General features: G+C 38.5%; 1 protein-coding gene across 8 annotated transcripts in view; it reads left to right on the top strand.

Annotated features, from left to right (window-relative positions):
* LOC103031412 (nesprin-2) overlaps positions 1-21,045 on the top strand; it is a 157,193-nt gene that overhangs the window by 59,589 nt on the left and 76,559 nt on the right. For all 8 annotated transcript variants that reach the window (XM_049482150.1, XM_049482120.1, XM_049482143.1 and 5 more), the window contains 16 exons: positions 2,615-2,806; positions 4,098-4,253; positions 4,712-4,947; positions 5,957-8,015; positions 9,302-9,636; positions 9,948-10,092; positions 10,865-11,065; positions 11,167-11,408; positions 13,227-13,377; positions 15,122-15,265; positions 15,472-15,612; positions 17,120-17,302; positions 18,313-18,450; positions 18,609-18,794; positions 19,507-19,629; positions 20,327-20,509. In XM_049482150.1, coding sequence (XP_049338107.1) covers positions 2,615-2,806; positions 4,098-4,253; positions 4,712-4,947; positions 5,957-8,015; positions 9,302-9,636; positions 9,948-10,092; positions 10,865-11,065; positions 11,167-11,408; positions 13,227-13,377; positions 15,122-15,265; positions 15,472-15,612; positions 17,120-17,302; positions 18,313-18,450; positions 18,609-18,794; positions 19,507-19,629; positions 20,327-20,509 — 4,815 coding nt within the window. The remainder of the gene's footprint in view (positions 1-2,614; positions 2,807-4,097; positions 4,254-4,711; positions 4,948-5,956; positions 8,016-9,301; positions 9,637-9,947; positions 10,093-10,864; positions 11,066-11,166; positions 11,409-13,226; positions 13,378-15,121; positions 15,266-15,471; positions 15,613-17,119; positions 17,303-18,312; positions 18,451-18,608; positions 18,795-19,506; positions 19,630-20,326; positions 20,510-21,045) is intronic.

Below are 21,045 nucleotides of genomic sequence, written 5' to 3'. Positions count from 1 at the left end.
ACTGCATGTAATTTTCTCTAGATCTAGTATTCAAAACTAAAGTTGAGTGGGGTTTAGCAGATGTGCCAACCAATGACTGTAGGAAACATGGACAGCACAACACCTCCAGGAACATTTTATTTATACATTTTGCTAGAATCAAAAATATACATCCAGCTTAGATCAGGGCTGAATCTAATGATTATTTTGGTAGTCGATTAATCTGATGATCATTTTTTTCAATTAGTCGATTAGTCAACGATTATTTCTGCCATGTTGTCCATCTCTAAAAACAAGAGAAAAGCAGCTAAACATGAGATTTAAATGACATTTAAATGTCCACATCTTGTTTAAACATGGAGAGTACTGATATTTAGTGAATAAATATGTAAACTGTTGTTTTGGGGCACTTTTGGAGACACAGATCAAGTTTCTTCTGTCCCCAGCACTTTGTGTAATGTAGTACTGTTCCAAATTAACGATTAGTCGACAATGAAATTTGTAGTCGACAAATTTAAATAATCGACATTGTCGATTTTATCGACTAATCGCTCCAGCCCTAGCTTAGATACTGCTAAATAAAAAGGTTAATATGGAGACCTAGTGGATCAGTGCTAATTGGAGTTTGAATAGATTTTTTTCTGCTTTTCAGACTTCTGGTTGAAGTTAAATGTCTGCCTTGTATGGATTTTGAATGATGGTGGATCGAGCTAAGCTGTACTGGAAGCTTGAAGGCCTCTTGGTACAGATCAGGTTTTGACTATTGCTGTCAAATATAGAGGGGCTGGTCTATTTTTGAGCTTTGTAGGCCAGCGTATGATGTGAGCTGCTGCTAGAAGCCAGTAAAGGGAACACAGCAGAGGAGTTAAATGGCTAAATAATTCTGGGATCTGATGACACGTATAGGAAGCCATAGCCATGAGTGAGTTGCAGTAGTCAAGTCTTTAGATAAGATGAGACTGATCCAGCTTCCCCAGAGAGAAAATGTTGAATTATTTGGATGTTGTAAACAAGAAATCTGCACGACAGGTCTAACCAGCCAGCTAATATTAGTGTAGTTAAATGTGCTGGCCTTTGTAGTATTTGTACAGTACCAGTCAAAAGTTTGGACACACCTTCTCAGTCAGTGTTTTTCTTTATCTCTTCAAATAATTTACATTGTAGATTAATATTAAAGACATGAAAATTATTATTAGGGGACACACATGGAATTATGTAGTAAACCAAAAATGTTTGGCCTTCAATATCTCATGACCTAACCTGATCAACTGAGATGGTGATTTGGGGTGAGAAGCAGCTTCACGGCTTCAAGGAAAAGCAGCAACTATTGTTCAGAACTTCCAGGAACTCCTTTAAGACGCTGAGAAAACTATTCCTGTCACACCCTTGCCCTGTTTTTCCTGTGTTTTTCGTCTCCCCATGTGTTTCCCAGTCATTATCCATTCACCTGTGTTCATTTGTAACTCCGCCCCTCATTAATTAGTCCCCAGGTGTTACCTGTTCCCTTTCCCCGCCTTGTGTGTGTGTACTTAAGCTCCTTTGTCTTCAGTGTTAGTTTGTCGGTTCTTTTGCGTGTTCACGTTTGTCTCGGCTGCATTTCTGTTCTGTTTGTGATTCAGTTTGTTCTACGAGTTCCTATTTAGTTTATTGTTTAATTGTTTGTTTTGTTTAATAAATATTACTTGCGTGTGCGTCCTCTCTTCTCGTCCTTCCTCATGAAGACACTGAGATTAAAATACCAAGAGTGTGCAGATCTGTCCTCCAAGCTTAATACTTATACTTTTCTAAGTACTTATACTTAGAAAAATCAAAAGTAAAAAACATAATCTGGTTTGTTTAACACTTTTTGTTTACTAAATAATTCTGCATGTGTTCCTGCTTTAGTAGCTTTAATGTCTTCAATAGTAAATTTACAATGTACAAAATTATAAAAAGAAGAGTGAGAAGAGTGAATGAGGTACTGTACATAGTTTTGGCCTACACTCTCGCCACATATAGTTACATTTTATTTCAGTATTTTATTGATCTCAAATAACGTTTAAAGCTGATGTCTGTAAATTTTGCCATTTGGGGGGCTTAGGGCCCTCTCTGGTGAGAATAGGTAATTGCACTGAGCATGCGGAAGAATAATTTTAAACTGGGCGGGTGTGATGCGGTCTCCTTTCAGAGCGGATGAATTTGATTAAACACAATATTTTATTACTTTTCCACTCAGAAACACCTCTGCTTTCAGTTTAGAAATAAAATAATACTGATTTTTTTAATTAATGTGATGTGTTTAGCAGTCAGTTATGTTTTTGTAGCACTCATTAAAGTGTATCTTTTCAAGTGTCTTTAAATTTGTGTATCTATATCAGCAAAGCAAAACCCGGGAGTCAAGTGTATATATAGGTACAATCCAGTTTTTGCTGCTCTCTAATACTGCTTGAGGCCTAAAGACACACCACGCCTCCCAGAGGGATGGCCTACCTCTCAAACAGACTGCATTCCAGCTTCAACTGCCACTGGGGCTTACTCACGCTCTCATGGGTGGAGCTGGGATATGATTTCCTCTAGTAAAACAGTCCGCGTTATCATTTGCTGCGGCTGCTTGTGCAGAAGTTCTAATGCTGCTTTTTATGTTATAATTATTTAGACAGAAGAAATGTTCAGCTCCGAGTCAGATGTGCCTGAAGATGGTGATGCTCAGAGTGAGGGTCCTAAAAAGAGCAGCATGGAGAGACAGAGCAGCATCCAAGACCAGCCGGACGGACCATCAGGGTGGACGAACTTACTGGACATTATTACAGATGTTCAGCCTCTGACTGATACTAGCAGAGTTTCCACAGTGAGTGTCAAAGAAAGAAATACCAATCAGCAGTTTTCTGTTGGCTTTCAGCAGCTTTAAAAAATATATAATAATAATAAAAGCACCTAAATTGGATATGTTACTATTGTAGATGCCTCATAGATGGTCAGTTAACAACTTGTTAAAATGCCTATTTAAGGTCTAATTCCATTGTTTTTTCATTCATTTTTAAATTTTTAGGTCTCTAGTATAAATGAATGCCATGTGAGCTGTTTTATTTATTTATTTTTTTTTTTGTGAAAAAAGTTCTCTGGTGTTTCTTTTTAGCCCTGCTTTAGATCACTCAATTACTAGTCTTTGAAGAAAGTCAGGTTTTGGCTCTTGCTCATTAATATTCATACATGCAAATATTATCACCTCTGATTGGCTAACAGCACTGCAGCAGAGAATACCTAGAATGCAATTTAACTCTTAAGATACAGATGGTTACCCTACATCTAAACATGACCCTAACATTTACTTGTACCCTTTTAGGGTTATATTTAGCCTTAGGATTAAGGTTTAGATTTAAGGTTAGAGTTATGGTTAAGTTTTAGGGTTCATTCATTGTACATTTGGATAAGCTGGAGCTTCACAGCGTGAAGGAAAAGCAACAAATATTGTTCAGCACCTCCAGGAACTCCTTTAAGACTCTGGGAAAACTCTTCCAGGTGATTCCAATGTGCAGATCTGTCCTCAAAGCTAAATGTGGTACTTAAAAGATTCTCAAATATAAAACCTATTCGGGTTAGAGTTCATTCAATGTTAAGTTGATGGTTAGGTATAGTGTTTGAGTCCAGTTCAGTTGCATTTATTTAGTTGAATATTAAGTGAACACATCTGAGGCATCTAAATTTGACCAAAACAAATCAAGAAATTGAAATTAAGAATTATTTTTCATAGTGGTTAATATTATCTTTTTCCATTTAACTTTAACGCCTCTGTTTAATGGCTTGCATGAACAACTTCTGTGCAGTCCTGTACATTTTAAAAATGGCACATGTTTCTCTCTCATTACTGTATAATGAGAGACAGAGAGAGAGAGAGAGAGAGAGAGAGAGAGAGAGAGAGAGAGGTCACGTCACGGTGTGGTTATCAGATAACCCTGCCCGACTTTGAAGTGTCATTACCAGGATAGTCATGTTGCCACTGCTCAGTCATGGAAAGAGACTGCACAGGAAGGAAGCTCCAGCACTGGGGTTTCCTGTGCTATCCTGTGAGGCAGAATAAACTCAAGCAACACAAACAGTCTTTTAGATTCATATCTACTATGTATTTTCTGTTTTTACAGGACCGTCAGTCTAGAGAATCTCCCTTGTTCCTGGAACCGTCATTGACACGCACAGAGAAACAGCTGGAACAGACTGTCCTCAGAGTTTTGAGATGTCGATACCGACCAGCCCAGCTCAACACTGAACTTATGACCCAGCAACTCCAGGAAGCTGAAGTATGCCTGTTTATGAGATTTTTATGGCTATTAACAAAGTATACAGTAAGAAACATCATAAAGTAATGGTCTAAATTCTAGTAAATCATGACAGATATCTTTATCTTTACTAGTAGTTCTAATTTATCACTGTTAATTTTACCAATTATTTAACACAGTTGCAGGCGTTTATCAATCCAGCACTTGCATCTAATAGAAAATTACCTACAGTCAACAGTTGACCCAGTTTGTTGGCAAACAAATGTGGAGAAGTTTAGGGGGCACTTTGTAAAGCACGGATGAACAAGCCGATTCTCTCTTCTTCTTCTTCTTCTTCTTCTTCAATATTTTGTTGATACGCTTCCAAAAACTCACACTCCATAGCTAGAACTGTGATCATTGTTTTCAGGCAAACAGGCAAATCGAAACTGTAGAATTTCATTTGATTAAAATCTTGTCTTCTCTTTCTTCATTTTCAGGACTGCAGGCAGTGTGTTGAGGATCAGGTGGCTGCTTTGTCTCAGGACGTAGGCTCTGGTCACTCTCAGCAGAGTGCAGTTATGGAGGGCAGATGGAGTGCAGCACTGCTTGATGCCTCAGCCACAGTACAGGTTAAAGAGGCCCAACTCCACCAAATAACTCAGTATCACCAGCAGAAACAGACACTGCAGGACACTCTACAGAAACTGGAGGCAGAGCTGGATTCACTAAGCCTGTAAGTTGATAGTGGATATTTAAATGTAAATAAATGAATGTTATAAATGTAAAATGCAATTATTATACTAGTATATACATGTAAGTTTGAGGCGGGTAAAACCAACGTGGGGCGCTAAAATAAAGAATGCATTAGACATTTTTTTTTACATTATTGTAAACATCAGCTTGTTTGTGAGTATTACTGAATTAGAATTTAATTTGCTGAGTATAAAAGGGCGTTTTAATGGGACGTGCAGCACAGATGTAGTTAACGAATGTTAACTGCCTCTCGACTGTGGTCGCGTGAGCTAGTTTCCACCGTAGCTCCATGGGCCAGAACGAGCTAAACCTTTCCCTTCCACCCAAACTCTGGTTCTTTTCCAGCGGAAATATGAGCAGAAACTGGGTTAAAGCAAAGTACTGGGCATGTACTGTAGCCTGCTTCATCAATAAAATGTGTGGCCATGCTAAAACAACAAACATGATCGAGAAAAATAACTTAATGTGCTGTAGCACCTCGAAGATTACACACCCACACAACAATTACGAGAAAGCAAACCACTTCAGAAAAAAAAAATGTTCGTGTGCGTTAACACCTTCATTTGACAGCCCTTTATATGTATATATATATATATATATATATATATATATATATTTATTTATTTTTCTTTTTTTCTGTTTTTGTTCAGTTTTACTGGTTTGTTTTTAGCTTTCACATATTTACAGGTATTAAAAAATTACAGTCATTGAGCTAAACTAGTTTTTTTTTGAGGTACCACTGTGCACTAAGTAAAGTTTTCTATATTAGTTGTGTTTTTATTTAATAACAGTAGCAGGCTGGAGCATTTTGTCTGCTTAGGTGTCATACAGGTTGATTAATGTGCTACAAAAAAAAAAAAACTTAGGGAGGACTGAAGCAAAAAAAAAGAGAAAAGTTATTACATTGACTATTGTGCCTCATAGATTTATAAAAAAAAAAATAGCATTAGGTTGAAAAATAATCCACTTTCATCTTTTATAAAATATAGGACTACATTGGAAAGCAGCGCCATTCGAGCAGAAAAGCTGCATGCATTCCTTAAAGCCGTGGAGCAGAAGAAGGGCATGTTGGAAGAGCTCCTGCGAACATGTTGCCAGATATCCACCCATTTAGGAGAGGCGGAGGGCCCGATGGTGTGCCTGCTGCAGGTGAAGAGATTACAGGAGAAGTGGCAGGATTTGGAGGCGACTGCAGATTTGAGTCTGAGGCATGCAGAGATTTGTTCATCAGAAGCTTCTGTACTTTTGAAGGATGCTGAGGTGCTGCTGGGTGATCTGGCGTCTCTGCAGATGATAAAACCCTCCTCACATTCCCCTGAGTCACATGCGCAAAGCCAGCACAGCATACAGAGAATAAAGACCTCCTCTGACTTAGTGGAAATGAACGCGCGCTACCTGCACCTGTGTGAACTCTGGCAGGGTATGCTTCAGTGTCCAGTAGGGGAGAAGGAGAGGAAGGACATCGAGGAAGCCTTACAGGGTGTGAAATCGCAACTGAGTCATATTCAAGAGAAGCTTGGGCCTTGTATCACCAGACCTGGTGATCATTCAGTTATTGAGGTTATTAGAGACCATTTAACTTGGGCTAAAGGTGTAGAGAACAAAGTCAGCAAGAGAAAGAAGCTCTCCCTCTTTCCTGACGAAGCGAATCAGCAGATTAACAGCATGAAGAAGCTTCAATCTGAAATATCATCCAGAAGATCTAAAGTTCCCTCTGTTGTTAAAAAGCTGAGAGAGGAGATAGCAGGACTTGGTAAGGAGGATTCTGCTGTGATGCTTTCTGCTCTAGAGACCTTAGAAAACTTGTACGGTAAGATTTCACAGCAATCAGACTCTTCCTCAGCAGAACTTTATAAAATGCTATACACCAGACAAAGACTGGAGAGCCAGATCACAGAGAATAGCAGCTGGGTGTCGTCGCTGCTAGAGAAAGAGTCGAGTAAATGTGCAGCAGTAGAGCTGGTGGGAGGATCCACCATTGCAAAGCTGAAGGTCCACCATCAAAAACACAAAGCTACCTTAAAAGAAGCTGAGAAACGGCTGTTGACCGTTCAGACCGTTCTAGAAGAGTCAAAGGACGTGATTCAGAGTCTTAATGTGTCTGAGAGCTTCCACCTTGTTAACAAGCTCACCACCTTACGAACTGAGATCCTTCGGATTGTGAGACGTAAGCGAGCCTCATGCTGGGAACTGGAGGAACTCCTGCATGCTCAGGAATCTTCTGCAGAAGAATTCGCTGCCATTCAGAAGAGCCTGCGCCAAATGACTACTGACTTTGAAAAGCAAAGGTACCCTGTGACACAGGAGTCACTCTCTGCGTTTGTGCCTGTGAGATACATGCTGTTGGAGCACCAGTCGCAAGTGCAGGAAGCTCAGCACTGCCAGGAGCCTCGGAGGAAAGATCTGCTGCACGCTGTCCTCACCTTACAAGCAAGAGCAAGGCTGTTGGACCAGCAGGCCGAGCAACATGAGAAGTACCTGGCCTCCAAGAAGCGTTTAGATACCTGCAGTGAGGCAATACGGAGGACAGTCTCTCAGCTCTCTGATAGAAACGTAGAAACCAGTAAGAGACTCAAACTGGGTCAGAGCATTTTAGTAGAGTTGCCCATGCTGAAGATATCCTGCCAAGAAACTGCTGACCAACTAGAGACTCTATCCGGTGATCTCTATCCCTCCCAGCTCAACTCAGAGAGGCAGAAGATCCAGAGCATGTTTGAAAGCCTTGCTTCCTGGGAGCAGATCGTTGGCACTGAAGTTACAGGCCTTGAGCGCACTCTAGTGGCAGACCTCCTCAGCAACCCCACAGAGCTGTCTGCTGCGCTGACTGAGCACTTCTTGAACGCCGAAGACCAGTTAAAGCATATTAACTGCTTGGAACCCACTGACCAGAGCATTACTGAGGAGCTGCGAAACTGCTGGACACTTAAGAGGTCTCTGCTCTCTGTGTTGCGAATGTTGGAGGTCTGCAAAGATTCTACAGCAGTTGAAAGCTATGGAAAAGCCACTGACGCGGCGAGAAGAACGTTGAAGGAATGCAAGATGCACATGGTAAGTGCTTTCATGTCATGTATAGAATAGCTAACTACATAGCTACAGTGGTGCTTGGAAGATTGTGAACCCTTTAGAATGTTTGATATTTCTGCATAAATGTGACCTTAAACATCATCAAATCATCATATTATACGGCTCTGGAAAAAAAAAATGAAGAGACCACTTCAGTTTCTGAATCAGTTTCTCTGATTTTGCTATTATATTGGTTTATGTTTGAGTAAAATTAACAGTGTTGTTTTATTCTATAAACTACAAACAACATTTCTCAAAAATTCAGGTGTGAATAGGCACTCTAAAGTTAGAGATATACTTGCTGTTAACTACGCGTTCGCATCATGGCTGCTTCACGTATCCTGAGTCTGTTTGGAGTGTAGGTTGTGCACGTCCTTCAAAAATGAAGGCGACACGAATGCGAGGTGCAATACACACAAAACCGGTAGGGGCAGTGCAGCCGCTAATCAGCATCAAAATGGCGGAAAGGTTTGAGGAGCAGTTGTGTGACCAAGTCCGAAGCTACCTGCATCTGTATGATGTGTCCTTTATATGTTCTGCCCTCTAGAGGTAGCCTCTAGTTACACGCTTGCACATAGGCTAGTATGTTCTCAGTCACATTCACAATGCAGCCGGTTGTCTACGCGAACGCATGGGCAAAAAGCAAGTATGTTTCTACCCTAATTCTGCTTTTCACAACACATGAGCGCGTTCCAAAGACTACATAAAAAAAGTGTTTATGCAGAAATAAAACATCCTAGCATGCTCTGCTACTGTGCTTTTTTGGCGGCGCTGTTATATATATATATATATATATATATATATATATATATATATATATATATATATATACCTGTATACCACCAAGCACTGCTTTATCTAAATTGTCTACAAAATTGTGTTTGTTAATCTGAAAAAAAAAAATTACATCTGATAAAAAAATCTGTGTATCTGTGAAGATTAGATTGCACTTAGCCATAAATGTTGGTGAGGTTATAACTCACACACTTACTTGTATTTAATTGACCACAATCATTCCAGAGAACACCGTTCCACTCAATACTGAGGGATGTATTCGTTTTCTTCGAACACCTGGCATTAGACGTGGTGCCAGTACGTTCCTATTCTATTGGCAGCTGTGTGTGTACATATGCACACCTTTGTCAGCAATGGGTATTATACTGTACCTTATAGTAGTTAATGCTGTTTTTAGAAGGAGTGTCCACAAACCTGTGTATTTACTGTTGTGTAAAACTCAGTAACTTGAATGTTTTGGTATTGTTTTTCTGCAGGAAAAATTGCTCCAGGCTAAGGAGGGCCTCAGTGATTACCTCATGGCTGTCCGACATGCTCAGGGTTTCCTCCAGCAGGTTGAGTTCAGACTCCTGATTCCTTCAGCCAGCTTTAAAGACTGTATGGAGGAACTACACCATACTCAACAAACCCAGGCCAGTCTATCTAAAGGATTCCAGGCTCACATGGATGAAATCCATTCCAGACTGCCAGCACATCCCTGCTTTTCCACTTCTCTCACTGAGAAACTCCAAATCCAAGTTATCAGCCATATGCTTGTGGAGGATGCTATTCTGGAAGCCCAGATTCAGCTCAAACTGAATGCCCTTCAAAGGTAGCTAGAAACGTCAGTGTTGTTATTCAGATTGTAGTGCTTTTTCTTTTAAAAAAAAGTTTCCTTCCTGTTTTTTTTGTTTTGTTTTGTTTTTTTATTAAAAAAAAAAATATAAAACAATCTGCCCTCTAGCTGTGAGTCTGAAACCTCAAGATTACCTTAAAGCCATTTCTCTCAGCAATCATTTATAAAGACACACATTTAGCCTAAAGCCTGAGAACATTATGATGAAGCCTCAGTGAACTGAACCAGCTTGAAGCAGAGTGGCATGTTTTAACTGTAATGTTTTTGAACTGGACTGCCCTTTTCAGGTGCTTAAGGGAGCAGTCCAGTCACAGGAAACACCATGATGAAGTGAACCAGTTTCTCCGAAACTTTGATCTCAAACTCTCGGAAAAGGTCAAACATAAGCCAGCTTTTTCAGAAGAGTGCAAAGACCAGCTTCAGGATATTAAGGTAAATGCAATTGTTTTTGTAGGGCAAATAAATATGTATATATGCAGCTCTGAAAAAAAGAGACCACTTTAGTTTCTGAATCAGTTTCTCTGATTTTGCTATTTATAGGTATATGTTTAAGTAAAATTAACATTGTTGTTTTATTCTATAAACTACAAACAACATTTCTCCCAAATTCCAAATAAAAATATTGTCATTTAGAGCATTTATTTGCAGAAAATTCGAAATAGCTGAAATAAGAAAAAAGATGCAGAGCTTTTAGGTGTTTCACAAGTTCATATTCATAAAGTTTTAAGAGTTCGGAATCAATATTTGGTGGAATAACCCTGCTTTTTAATCACAGCTTTTATGCATCTTGGCATGTTCTCCTCCACCAGTCTTACACACTGCTTTTGGATAACTTTATGCCACTCCTGGTGCAAAAATTCAAGCAGTTCAGTTTGGTTTGATGGTTGTGATCATCCATCTTCCTCTTAATTATATTCCAGAGGTTTTCAATTTGGTAAAATCAAAGAAACTCATAATTTTTAAGTGGTCTCTTATTTTTTTTTCCAGAGCTTTGTTTATTTTGAACAATTTGACATGCAAAACGCGAAACAATCTATTATTAAAGATAACAACATAGAAAATACATTTTGTGAATTGTTTATAAAATGTTAGTTAATAATAGTGTATTATTATGTAATACAATAAGTATTATTTGTTTAAAAATTATACCATAAGTGATTCCAATTTCCACAGTAGTGTAATCATCACATACTGCTTTATACAGATGCTTCAGGAAGAGTTGGAGAGCGTGAGTGAAAGACTGGAGCAGATGAGAGAGAGCTGTCTGCTCCAAGACTGTAATGCATCCGCTGATCAGACTCTAGACAATCTGTGGAGACACTGGGCCACACTGCAGCGCAGACTGGATTTCCTCAAATCCAGAGCGGTGCATGCAGAAACAGAATGGAAGGAACTTTTACTAAGGGTAAAGGAAACTAGATATTGTACTAAGCATAATTTTTAAAGAACAGAGTGTTTCCAAATGTGTTGATTGGAAAGATCCTAATTCTTTTTTTTGTCTGCTAGATCAATAAGTCCAGAGGAGTTCTTGAGCAAGTTCATGGTGTTCTCACTAATTTCGGTAAAGAGAAAAGGTCCTTGGGGAACCTTAAATGGATTCTGGTCCAAACTGAACAACTTCAGGATGCTCTGGACCAGGAGCACTTCATCCTGGTCTCTTTGCAGCGCAGTGGATCAAACCTGCAGGAGCTCAGCAAACATACTGAGATGAGTCAGGACCTGCAGTCACTGCAGAGCCGCTGTCGGAGGTATGCAATTCACAACTATATATATAATACAATGGTTTAATGCATGAGCATTTCCTCAACCATTCATCAAGATTTTTATCCATTGTAACTTTTCATCAACCAGCTGCCTGACTTTTTGAACCGTTTCAACTCGAGGGCACTGATGGATTTTTGTGTTCACATTTTAGCAGTTAATTAAATATATGTAAGCAATACAGTTTAAATGTGACAGAATGTATTTATTTTAATTATTTTTTAATGTTTTTTTTTGTATAAATAGTACATATGTGCAATTTTATGTAGTTTTCCTTTTATTGGCTGGTGTTCATCACTGTAACAGGTTACAGTATTAGTATAGCATAGTTTAGCCTAGCCTTCAATTGCAGCAAGCTGTAATAAGAACATAATACAAACAGTTACATTTATGTAGGTATTACACAGGTTTGCTGGATAGTGTTTTTGATAGTCCTTTTTGGTTCTTGGTCCTCCTTGATAATAATGCTAAAGTAGCCAATGCTTTAGTCTGAAAGGATTCAATATTGGGGAGGATATTTACACTTTTAATGGAGTAAATATGAGTCACATTTTGGTGGGTTATAATTGACCCATTTTACATCTCTACCTAATTTGTTTTTTAAATGAGGAAACAACAATGCTTTAGCTTAACTGTATTTTACACACAGTATGTACAGTCCCCTCGAAAAGTATTGGAACAGTGAGGAATCCTTCTCTTGCAGTAACTGCATCATGTCAGTGACCCACTGACATCACTAACCTTCTGCATTCTTCTTCTGTGATCATTATTGTGCTGCATAATGAAGGATCTCACAATCAGTTTGCTTTCATCTTTCGATTAATTGACCGACACAATGAGTTCACTTTTTTATATCGATGGAGATTATTGAGTCCGTCCCAGAATAAGCCATGCAAGCTTAAGGCATGACACTACCTTCACTGTGTTTCTCCACTGTGCTTATGGAATCAAAAGCAGATCCTTTCTTTCTCCATACTTTAGCCTTTCCATCATATTGGTAAAGGTTCATCTTTGTCTCATTAGTCCATAATCAGTCCACAGGTGTGTCTCTACTTCTTGGTAAATTCCTGCCTGGCTTTTCTATTCTTCTTGCTAATAAGTGTTTTTCATCTTCTGGTGAAGCCTCTGTACTTTTGTTCACGAAGTCTTCTGTGAACAGTAGATTGTGGTATCTTCACTCGTGCCCTCTGGAGGTTGTCACTGATGATACTGACAGTTGTTTAGGGTTTTTCTTTACAGCATTTACAGTGTTTCTGTCATTATCTGCTGTTGTATTTCTTGGTCTACCAGGTGTTCATCACCTGTTACTTAGTACACCAGTGACGACTTTCTTCTTCAGGACTTTCCAAACTGTTGTTCTAGCTATTGACAATATTTGTGCTCTAATGGTTCTGATTGATTTTCCTTCTTCTCTCAGCTTCACAGTTGCTTGTTTTTCACACATAACCAGCTCTCCGGTTTTCGTGTTGGTCACTATAAATATAAATGCACAGCCTGCACAGATAAACCTCAAATCTGAAACTGAGTGTAGATATTCAGCGCTGTTTATTGTTTTAATAATTAATGTATCCGGACAACCTGTGCAACAGGTTATTATTTCATTCTACAGCAGAAATAATAATATTGACCTCACAATTCCAATACTTTTGAAGGGCACTGTATATGTCTCTAAACTATTGTGTATGGAATATGTGTGTGAGAAGCATACAATTTAAGCATTAAAGGGTTAGGAGGATTTTGCTGGTACTTTCACTAGATATATCTGATTACTCTAAAACATGTGTGATGTGTGTTTATATGCACAGCCTCAGAGAACAGAGCAGTGAGGTGAGACGTGAAGTGCTGTCAGAGATCCAGGAGTGGGGTCGCTTGCAGGAGGAGCTGAAGGCGGTGCAGCAGAGTGTTCTCTCACTGCTGTCGCTCCTGCAGAAGCAGTCAGATCCTCCACATTTGCAGGTTAGTAATGACAATATGATTCTGTAAGAGAATGAAAAATTACAAATACATAAACAACTGATTTGGAATCCTGAAGAGTGTGTTATTAATTTTGCAGAGCTGCTTAAAGCTGAGCTACATAAACTATATTTAGAAAGAAGTTTTTTTTTGTTGAATATCTATAAATATAAACTGAAATGTGCTTTCACCTTCGGCGCATGAACCCTGTTCTTCTTCTCCTCATCTCCTCCTTCTTCTTCTTCTTGTTCTCCTCCTCCTCTTCCTTCTTCTTCTTCTTCTCCTCCTCCTTTTTTCCTCCTTCTTCTTCTTCTTGTTCCCCTCCTCCTCTTCCTTCTTCTTCTTCTTCTTCTTCTCCTCCTCCTTTTTTTCCTCCTTCTTCTTCTTCTTGTTCTCTTCCTTCTTCTTCTTCTTCTTCTTCTTCTTCTCCTCCTCCTCCTTTTTTTCCTCCTTCTTCTTGTTCTCCTTCTCCTCTTTCTCCTTCTTCTTCTTCTTCTTCTTCTCCTCCTTTTTTCCCCTCCTTCTTTTGGCCAATTTTCCCCTGCCATTTGGCCAATGGAGGGCGCTATAAACAAGGACTTTTTTTTTTATTTTGACTTTGACTTTTGACTAATTCTAACTCAGTTGATGAATATTTTACAAAGTTCAATAGATTTGTATATGTAGAAATTAAGCACTGATCATGATTAAAAGCCTCTGCTCAACATTTATAACAGTTAGTTATTTTGATAGGATTTTGATGACCTCCAAATGTGATGGAGTGTCTAGATCAGGTGTGTCCAAACTACGGCCAGCGGGCCATTTGCTGGCCATTTTCTTTTTTGGAGTGGCCCGCGAGGTATTTTAGAAATAAAATTAAAGTTGTTTTTTATAATGTGAGATTGAAAATGTAAACGCTAGGTGTCAGAAAACGGGCAAAAGAGTCTAAAAGCGGCGAGAATGCGCAGTTGTAGCGCAGGAAACAGACCAAAGAGTCTATATGCGGCGAGAATGCGCAGTTGTGGCGCAAAAAACGGGCCAACGAGTCTAAAAGCGGCGAGAATGCGCAGCTGTATCGCGGATAACGGGCCAAAGAGTCTATTTGTGGTGAGAATGCGTAGTTGTGGCGCAGAAAACGGACCAAAGAGTGTACAAGCGAAGAGAGTGCGCAGTTGCAGTGCAGAAAATGGGCCAAAGAGTCTAACAACTTCAAGAAAATGGAAAATGGACAGCAAATGCAGAAAACATCAGGCATGTTGGGAAAATGACTATTTTTTAACTCATTCAGAGGGAATTGTGTATGTTTAATTTGTCAGGAATCAGTTGCCTAATTAGGAGTATAATATTAAGTGACATTATGAAACGAAATATTAATTTGAAAATCTTAGTTTACACAACACTGTCAAAGATAGATAAAGATAAGTAACTCACGTAAAATGGTGTGTGAATAATAGTAATAAAGAAAATGTATTATTATAAGTGGTACATTCCTATATTTGTTTCATTACAGAGTCTGTGACCCTTGACTGCATATATATTTCTCCTTCTGACCCTTAACAAAAAAAGTTTGGACACCCCTGGTCTAGATTATAATAGACCTTCTTACACATCACCAACCTATGCATTAGTAGGCATCATCGTGCCAGTTTGTGCTTGAACCTGCAGATTGTTGCTTGCAGCTATAATTTATACTTGGGTTTCCATTTTCCAGAAGGTAAAATAGGTAGAAGGCATGATGCAGTATCTCTCTGCTCCTCTCTTGGTTTAGGAGATGAAAATAGAGCTGGGCTCTCAGAATGCCAGACTGCAGGAGATTATGCACAGAGTGAAAAGAAGCAGCAAAGAACCCCCTCAGGAGATCCAGATGTTGCAAGAGGAAGTATTTCTGTGTATAAAGAACGCCAAGGAGAAGGTATATAAGAGTCATGATTTACCGTATATGTAAAAAGAAGTATTATTTAGCTGATTTTTGCAGTGCTGCAACACTTAAGTTGCGTAATCTTCTTTGAATTATGTACAAATCATCACTGAAACACACTGTTTAATAATCACTTTTTTCCAGTTTGGATATTTAAGAGTGTACTGCATATACAGCTACAGGTCTCCTGTGTGTTTCAGGTGAGAGAGGCCATGGAGAGCACCAACCCACTCCACAGAATGAGCGAACAACTGGGCGAGGTGACAGTGGGCTTAAACTGTGTGCAGGCCCTTCTGCAGAAGAAGAGTTCCACTGTAAAAGAAGCTGAGAACACGCTGAAGGTGTGAGAACACAGATCAGTCTTAGCATTAACACTGTGTTCTTGTTTCTAATCTACACTCACTGTCCACCTTATCAGCTCCACTGTTTATATAGGTGTACATTGTAGTTCTGTAGTTACAGACTGGGCCACAGGACCATAGAGAATTACATGATGCTGTTGGCTGGATATTTCTGGTTGGTAGACTATTCTCAGTCCAGCAGTAATGCAGAAGTGTTTAAAAACTCCAGCAGCACTGCTGTGTGTGTCTGCTGAGAATGATCCACCACCAAACTATTAGCTGCTCTGTTGTGGTCCTGTGAGGTCTTGACTGTTAAAGAACAGGTTGAAAAGGTTTAGCACAGGATCTCGTTGATAGCAAGCAAAAAAAAATAATAACACAAAATTGGTGTAAGTTGGATCCCCTTACTTTTGAACAACGGAAATTCATGTACCGTATTTTTTGCTCTATAAGATACACCGGATTATAAGGCGCACTATCAATAAGCATCTATTTTCTGGTCTATTTTCATACATATTGTGCACCAGATTATAGGGCACATTATAAGACACACTATAAGGAACTTCTAATTCAGCAGCTCTGGCTGCTGGGAGGTAGCTAACTAAGTAAAGCTAACCTAAGTAAACAAAAAAGACTTTCTTTTAAAGTCAAACGAGCGCTGTATGTTAATCTACACAGATTTCTCTCCTGAAAACTGTTTATTTGAGTAAATCTGAGTAAAATGCTTCTGTTTAATTTAGCTTAGAGTCCCAAATTTCTCCAGCACTATGGCTGGAACATTAGCATTAGCGGCTAACCACCCCAGCAGTGCCAGCCGGGGTTAGCAGCAGGCTACAGGCCGATAATACTCACCTCTGAACGGGGAAATAGCTGTTAGCGGCTAATGCTAATACTGCTGGAGAACTAAACTGAAACTCCTTTATAACGCTTAACTTTAGCGGAGTGGCTTTACTGCTCCTTACAACCTGACTAATAAAATGCATGGATATGATGTACTGGATTATAAGGCTCACTGACGATTTTTGGGAAAATTTAAGGATTTTAAGTGGACCTTATTTTGCAAAAAATACGGTACTAGAAAAAAATACTTTCTGGGTGTGATTAAGGGGAAAATTGATATAACGAACAATATATGATGCCACAGAAATAAATGAGAATAAATAGATCTAAATACAAGACTGTATTTTGATTTTAATATATGTGCATATTAATTTATGAATGATAATAATAGTGATATAAGAATACATGTATATCTTTTTATTTATTTCATTTATTTTTTATGATTATTGCTGAGATTACTGATGTGGTTAAAGTTATGGGTAGTTTTGGTATTGTTCATTTTTTTTTGCCTTATTTCCTCCTTTAATGTTCTTCGTGTTGATGCGTATTGTGGGAAAAAATATGAATAGACTTAAGTATCAAAAAAAAGGAGGTCAGCAGAAGAATTCACAGTGTGTGTGTCTGTGTGTATCTACATGCTTGTTTTTGTATTTCTACACTTCTACAGCGAGTATGGGATGAGTTAGACCAGTGGCACTCTCGGATAGCTGAACTGGAGTCTGAGGTTCAGGAGCTGGCTGAAGATCAGCCGGAGAGAGCTCATATGCTGATGGATGAGCTCACCAAACCTCTGCAGTTCTACCAGGATGTAGCCAAACAGGCCGAGCAGAGGACTGCCTTCATTAGCAGAGTGAGTACTAACCATCCTGTCCTACTGTCACCCTGTACTCCACAGGTCTGATAGCAGCAAAAATGCTATTAAATGCAATTATCATGGACACTCCCTCATTCTATTGACAGATCAGTCTTAAGTTTCTAAGGGTCATGTGACAAATTTTTAGGGGGCTGCTTGTTCCACAACAATATAATATTGCATGTTGGGTAACTTTACTTATAATATCATTATATTTGCTTATAATACAAATTGTTCATTTTAGGAACATATACAACTCTGGAAAAATTAAGAGAGCACTTCAGTTTCTGAATCAGTTTCTCTGATTTTGCTATTTATAGGTTTATGTTTCAGTAAAATGAACGTTGTTGTTTTATTCTATAAACTACAGACAACATTTCTCCAAAATTCCAAATAAAATTATTGTCATTTAGAGCATTTATTTGCAGAAAATGAGGAATGGCTGAAATAACAAAAAAGATGCAGAGCTTTCAGACCTCAAATAGTGCAAAAAAACACAAAAAAAAAAACAAGTTCATATTTAAAACATTCAGAAATTAATATTTGGTGGAATAACCCTGATTTTAAATAATAGTTTTCATGCATCTTGTCATGTTCTCCTCCACCAGTCTTACACACTGCTTTTGGATAACTTTATGCCATTCCTGGTGCAAAAATTCAAGCAGTTCAGTTTGGTTTGAAGGCTTGTGATCATCCATCTTACTCTTGATTATAATCCAGAGGTTTTCAATTTGGTAAAAGTAAGGAAAAACATAATTATTAAGTGGTCTCTTATTTTTTTCCAGAGCTGTATTTTATGATGCTCTTGTAGTTGTTTTTTAACATGATGAAGACACATAATATTGAAAGATTTATAGTAATTAAACTTGTCAAATAATATGCAGTTAAGATGTTTATTGCCATTACTCTGGATATAAAAATAAAACCTTCACATATTCTCTATATTTTACAAGCATGTTAATGTGTTTAAATTTGTGTTTTGTACATCTTTATTCGTTTTTACTTAGATCCCTCCATGTCTACAAGAGTATGATGATATTCTTCACAGCTCCACCCAGTGGCTGGCTGAGGCTCAGTCCTGGCTGGATACTCCTCACTCCTACACCACAGCCAAGTGCCTTCACAGTCACGCCAACTCCTTACAGGTCTGACCAATAACTCGTACATTAATACACTTAATGTTCTTGAAGTCATTATGCATTTATCCTGATAGACAACACCTCCTGTCAAATGACAAATTGTTTCTAATTCTATAGACAGTAATTTTATTTTATAGTTGTGTAAAAGTCTGTTTGGTGTGTAGGTGGTGCTGGATGAGTCTGAGGGGATACGAGGGGCTCTGGAGGCTTTTGGGCCTGCACTGGAGGAGATCTCAGCAGTGTGTGACACCAGTTCTCAAGAGCAGAAACTTATGCAGGTGCACAGCAGCGTCATCCATATGCAGCGACGTGCTCTGGAGCCACTCACCCAACTCCAGCACGCAGCAGCGGTAAGCACTGCTGTCAAACACCAAATGCATTGTATAGCCAAAGGAAAGTGAAATTAGCTTTTTTTGACACACCTTATAATGTCTGTATAATGATTGTGTATATGTACAGCTCTGGAAAAAATGAAGAGACCACGTCAGTTTCTGAATCAGTTTATCTGATTTTGCTATTTATAGGTATATGTTTGAGTAAAATGAACATTGTTGTTTTATTCTATAAACTGCAGACAACATTTCTCCCAAATTCAAAAAGTTTTCAGACCTCAAATAATGCAAAGACAAACAAGTTCATATTCATAAAGATTTAAGAGTTCACAAAATATTTGGTGGAATAACCCTGTATGTTTAATCACAGTTTTCATGCAACTTGGCATCATGTTTTCCTCCACCAGTCTTACACACTGCTTTTGGATAACTTTATGCCACTCCTGGTGTAAAAATTCAAGCAGTTAAGTTTGGTTGATGGCTTGTGATCATCCATCTTCCTCTTAATTATATTCCAGAGGTTTTCAATTTGGTAAAATCGAAGAAACTCATCATTTTGCTGTATGTATATGTATAATCTTTATAAAGCATGAACAGCAAATAGAAAGAGATGCACTAACACACATGAGCCCTGAGGGTCACAATAGTCCTTGCAGTAATCTGATACCTTTATGATAAACCAGATGGTGTTTTCTTATGCCTTTTATATGTATTCTGTGTGTCTGTTTAGGAGATGGATGCCATTGAATCTGAAGTAAAGACAATAGAGAAAAATTTGACAAAAATCAGAACCATCTTATCCACTGTGGACACAGAAGACATTCCCTTAGAAGAACATCTCCACAACAGACAGGTAAGTCCGTTCCAAACCACATATATTTTACAAACCTGTGACTATTAGTTTGACTTTATATGTAAAACAGCATTTTTTTTTTTACCATTAAGGGAACATGTTATGCAAAACTCACTTTTTTCATGCTTTTGTAATTCTTCTCAAGTGGCTCTATAACAACTATTCTCGCATGTAATTGTGATAATAACCCATCCATAATTTTCTATGAGTCAATTGAAAGAGTTTGGAGTCAGGAATTTGGATGGAGTCAGCCATTTGGATGCTTTCTTATTGAAACGTCAAAAAAAAAAAAAAACAGCATAGAACTACCGTGGCCAGCAATGCTGCATCAACAGCAGCTCAAAAAGAAGCAGAGTCTGATTTACATGTATCAGAGCAGGCATGTGCTAGTCTTCACCCTCTTCACTCTGGTGTCGGGGCATCACTAGTGATAGGGGGAGTCCTAATATGTGGGTTTGGTAATTGGTCTTGTAAATTGGGAAGAAAATGGGAAAAAAATAGAAATAAAGTAAAAATAATAATACATTATCTGGAAATTGTATTGTAATGATAACTCAAAGCAAAAATCACACTTCCCAATTGTAGGCGTAGCTTGAAAACAGGAGAGAATTAGTTTCACTGGGTTACTTTAGAAGAATCGAATTCATTTTTTTTTTAGAAACACTACTAATAAAGCAGTTTTTGTCACATTGTGCAGATAATCCTGGACAATCTTCAGGTCATGAGCAGGACTATAGATGAGATTGAGAGGTGCAGGGCAGGCCTGGGACTGCCAACAGGAGCAGAACACTCTTTATCAGCCTTCCACAAAGCTCAGCAGCTCCAGCAACCCATTGTTGAGCTTCAGCAACACACTGAAGAGCAGAGTTCTGCACTCAAGGTCTGTACCATCCCATAATTTCATCCTGCATGTCAGTCATGCAATAAAGATTTTTAAACAACTTTCCAAAAACTTCCATTTTTAAATTGAGTTGTGGTAAACATAAACTCTGTAACTAATCAAGCATAAAACAATAATTTCAGCAAATCCTAACACAGTTTTATATAACAAATTAAATAATCAAAATCAGCAGTGTGGCAGGATATATTCACTCTCTTTGGATGAAATCACAGTTTGTAAAAGCTTTTTTTATTGCAGCTAAAAGCTTTTTTATTGCATCTTATTTGCAGTCCTCTAGTTATGACATGATCTTGGGTCGTATTTTGGCACAGCTTATTTACAGACTTTTTGCAAATTTTCTTTGATGTCTAGGTCAGGGGACTGTGAGCTTCAGTTGGAGGTATACTTCTCATTATCTTTTTAAAGAAACCGTCCAGTTTTTAAACAGATGGTTTGGTTTTCGCATTCAGGACTTGCACTTTCTTCCATGCAGTATTTGCAGTGCCACAACTGAAAAACGATGTATTTTATACGAT

The sequence above is a fragment of the Astyanax mexicanus genome, chromosome 1 (genome assembly GCF_023375975.1).
Source record: "Astyanax mexicanus isolate ESR-SI-001 chromosome 1, AstMex3_surface, whole genome shotgun sequence".
Lineage (NCBI taxonomy): Eukaryota > Metazoa > Chordata > Actinopteri > Characiformes > Acestrorhamphidae > Astyanax > Astyanax mexicanus.
The sequence above is the reverse complement of the archived record's forward strand: the minus strand, read 5'-3'. Positions and strand labels throughout refer to the sequence as shown.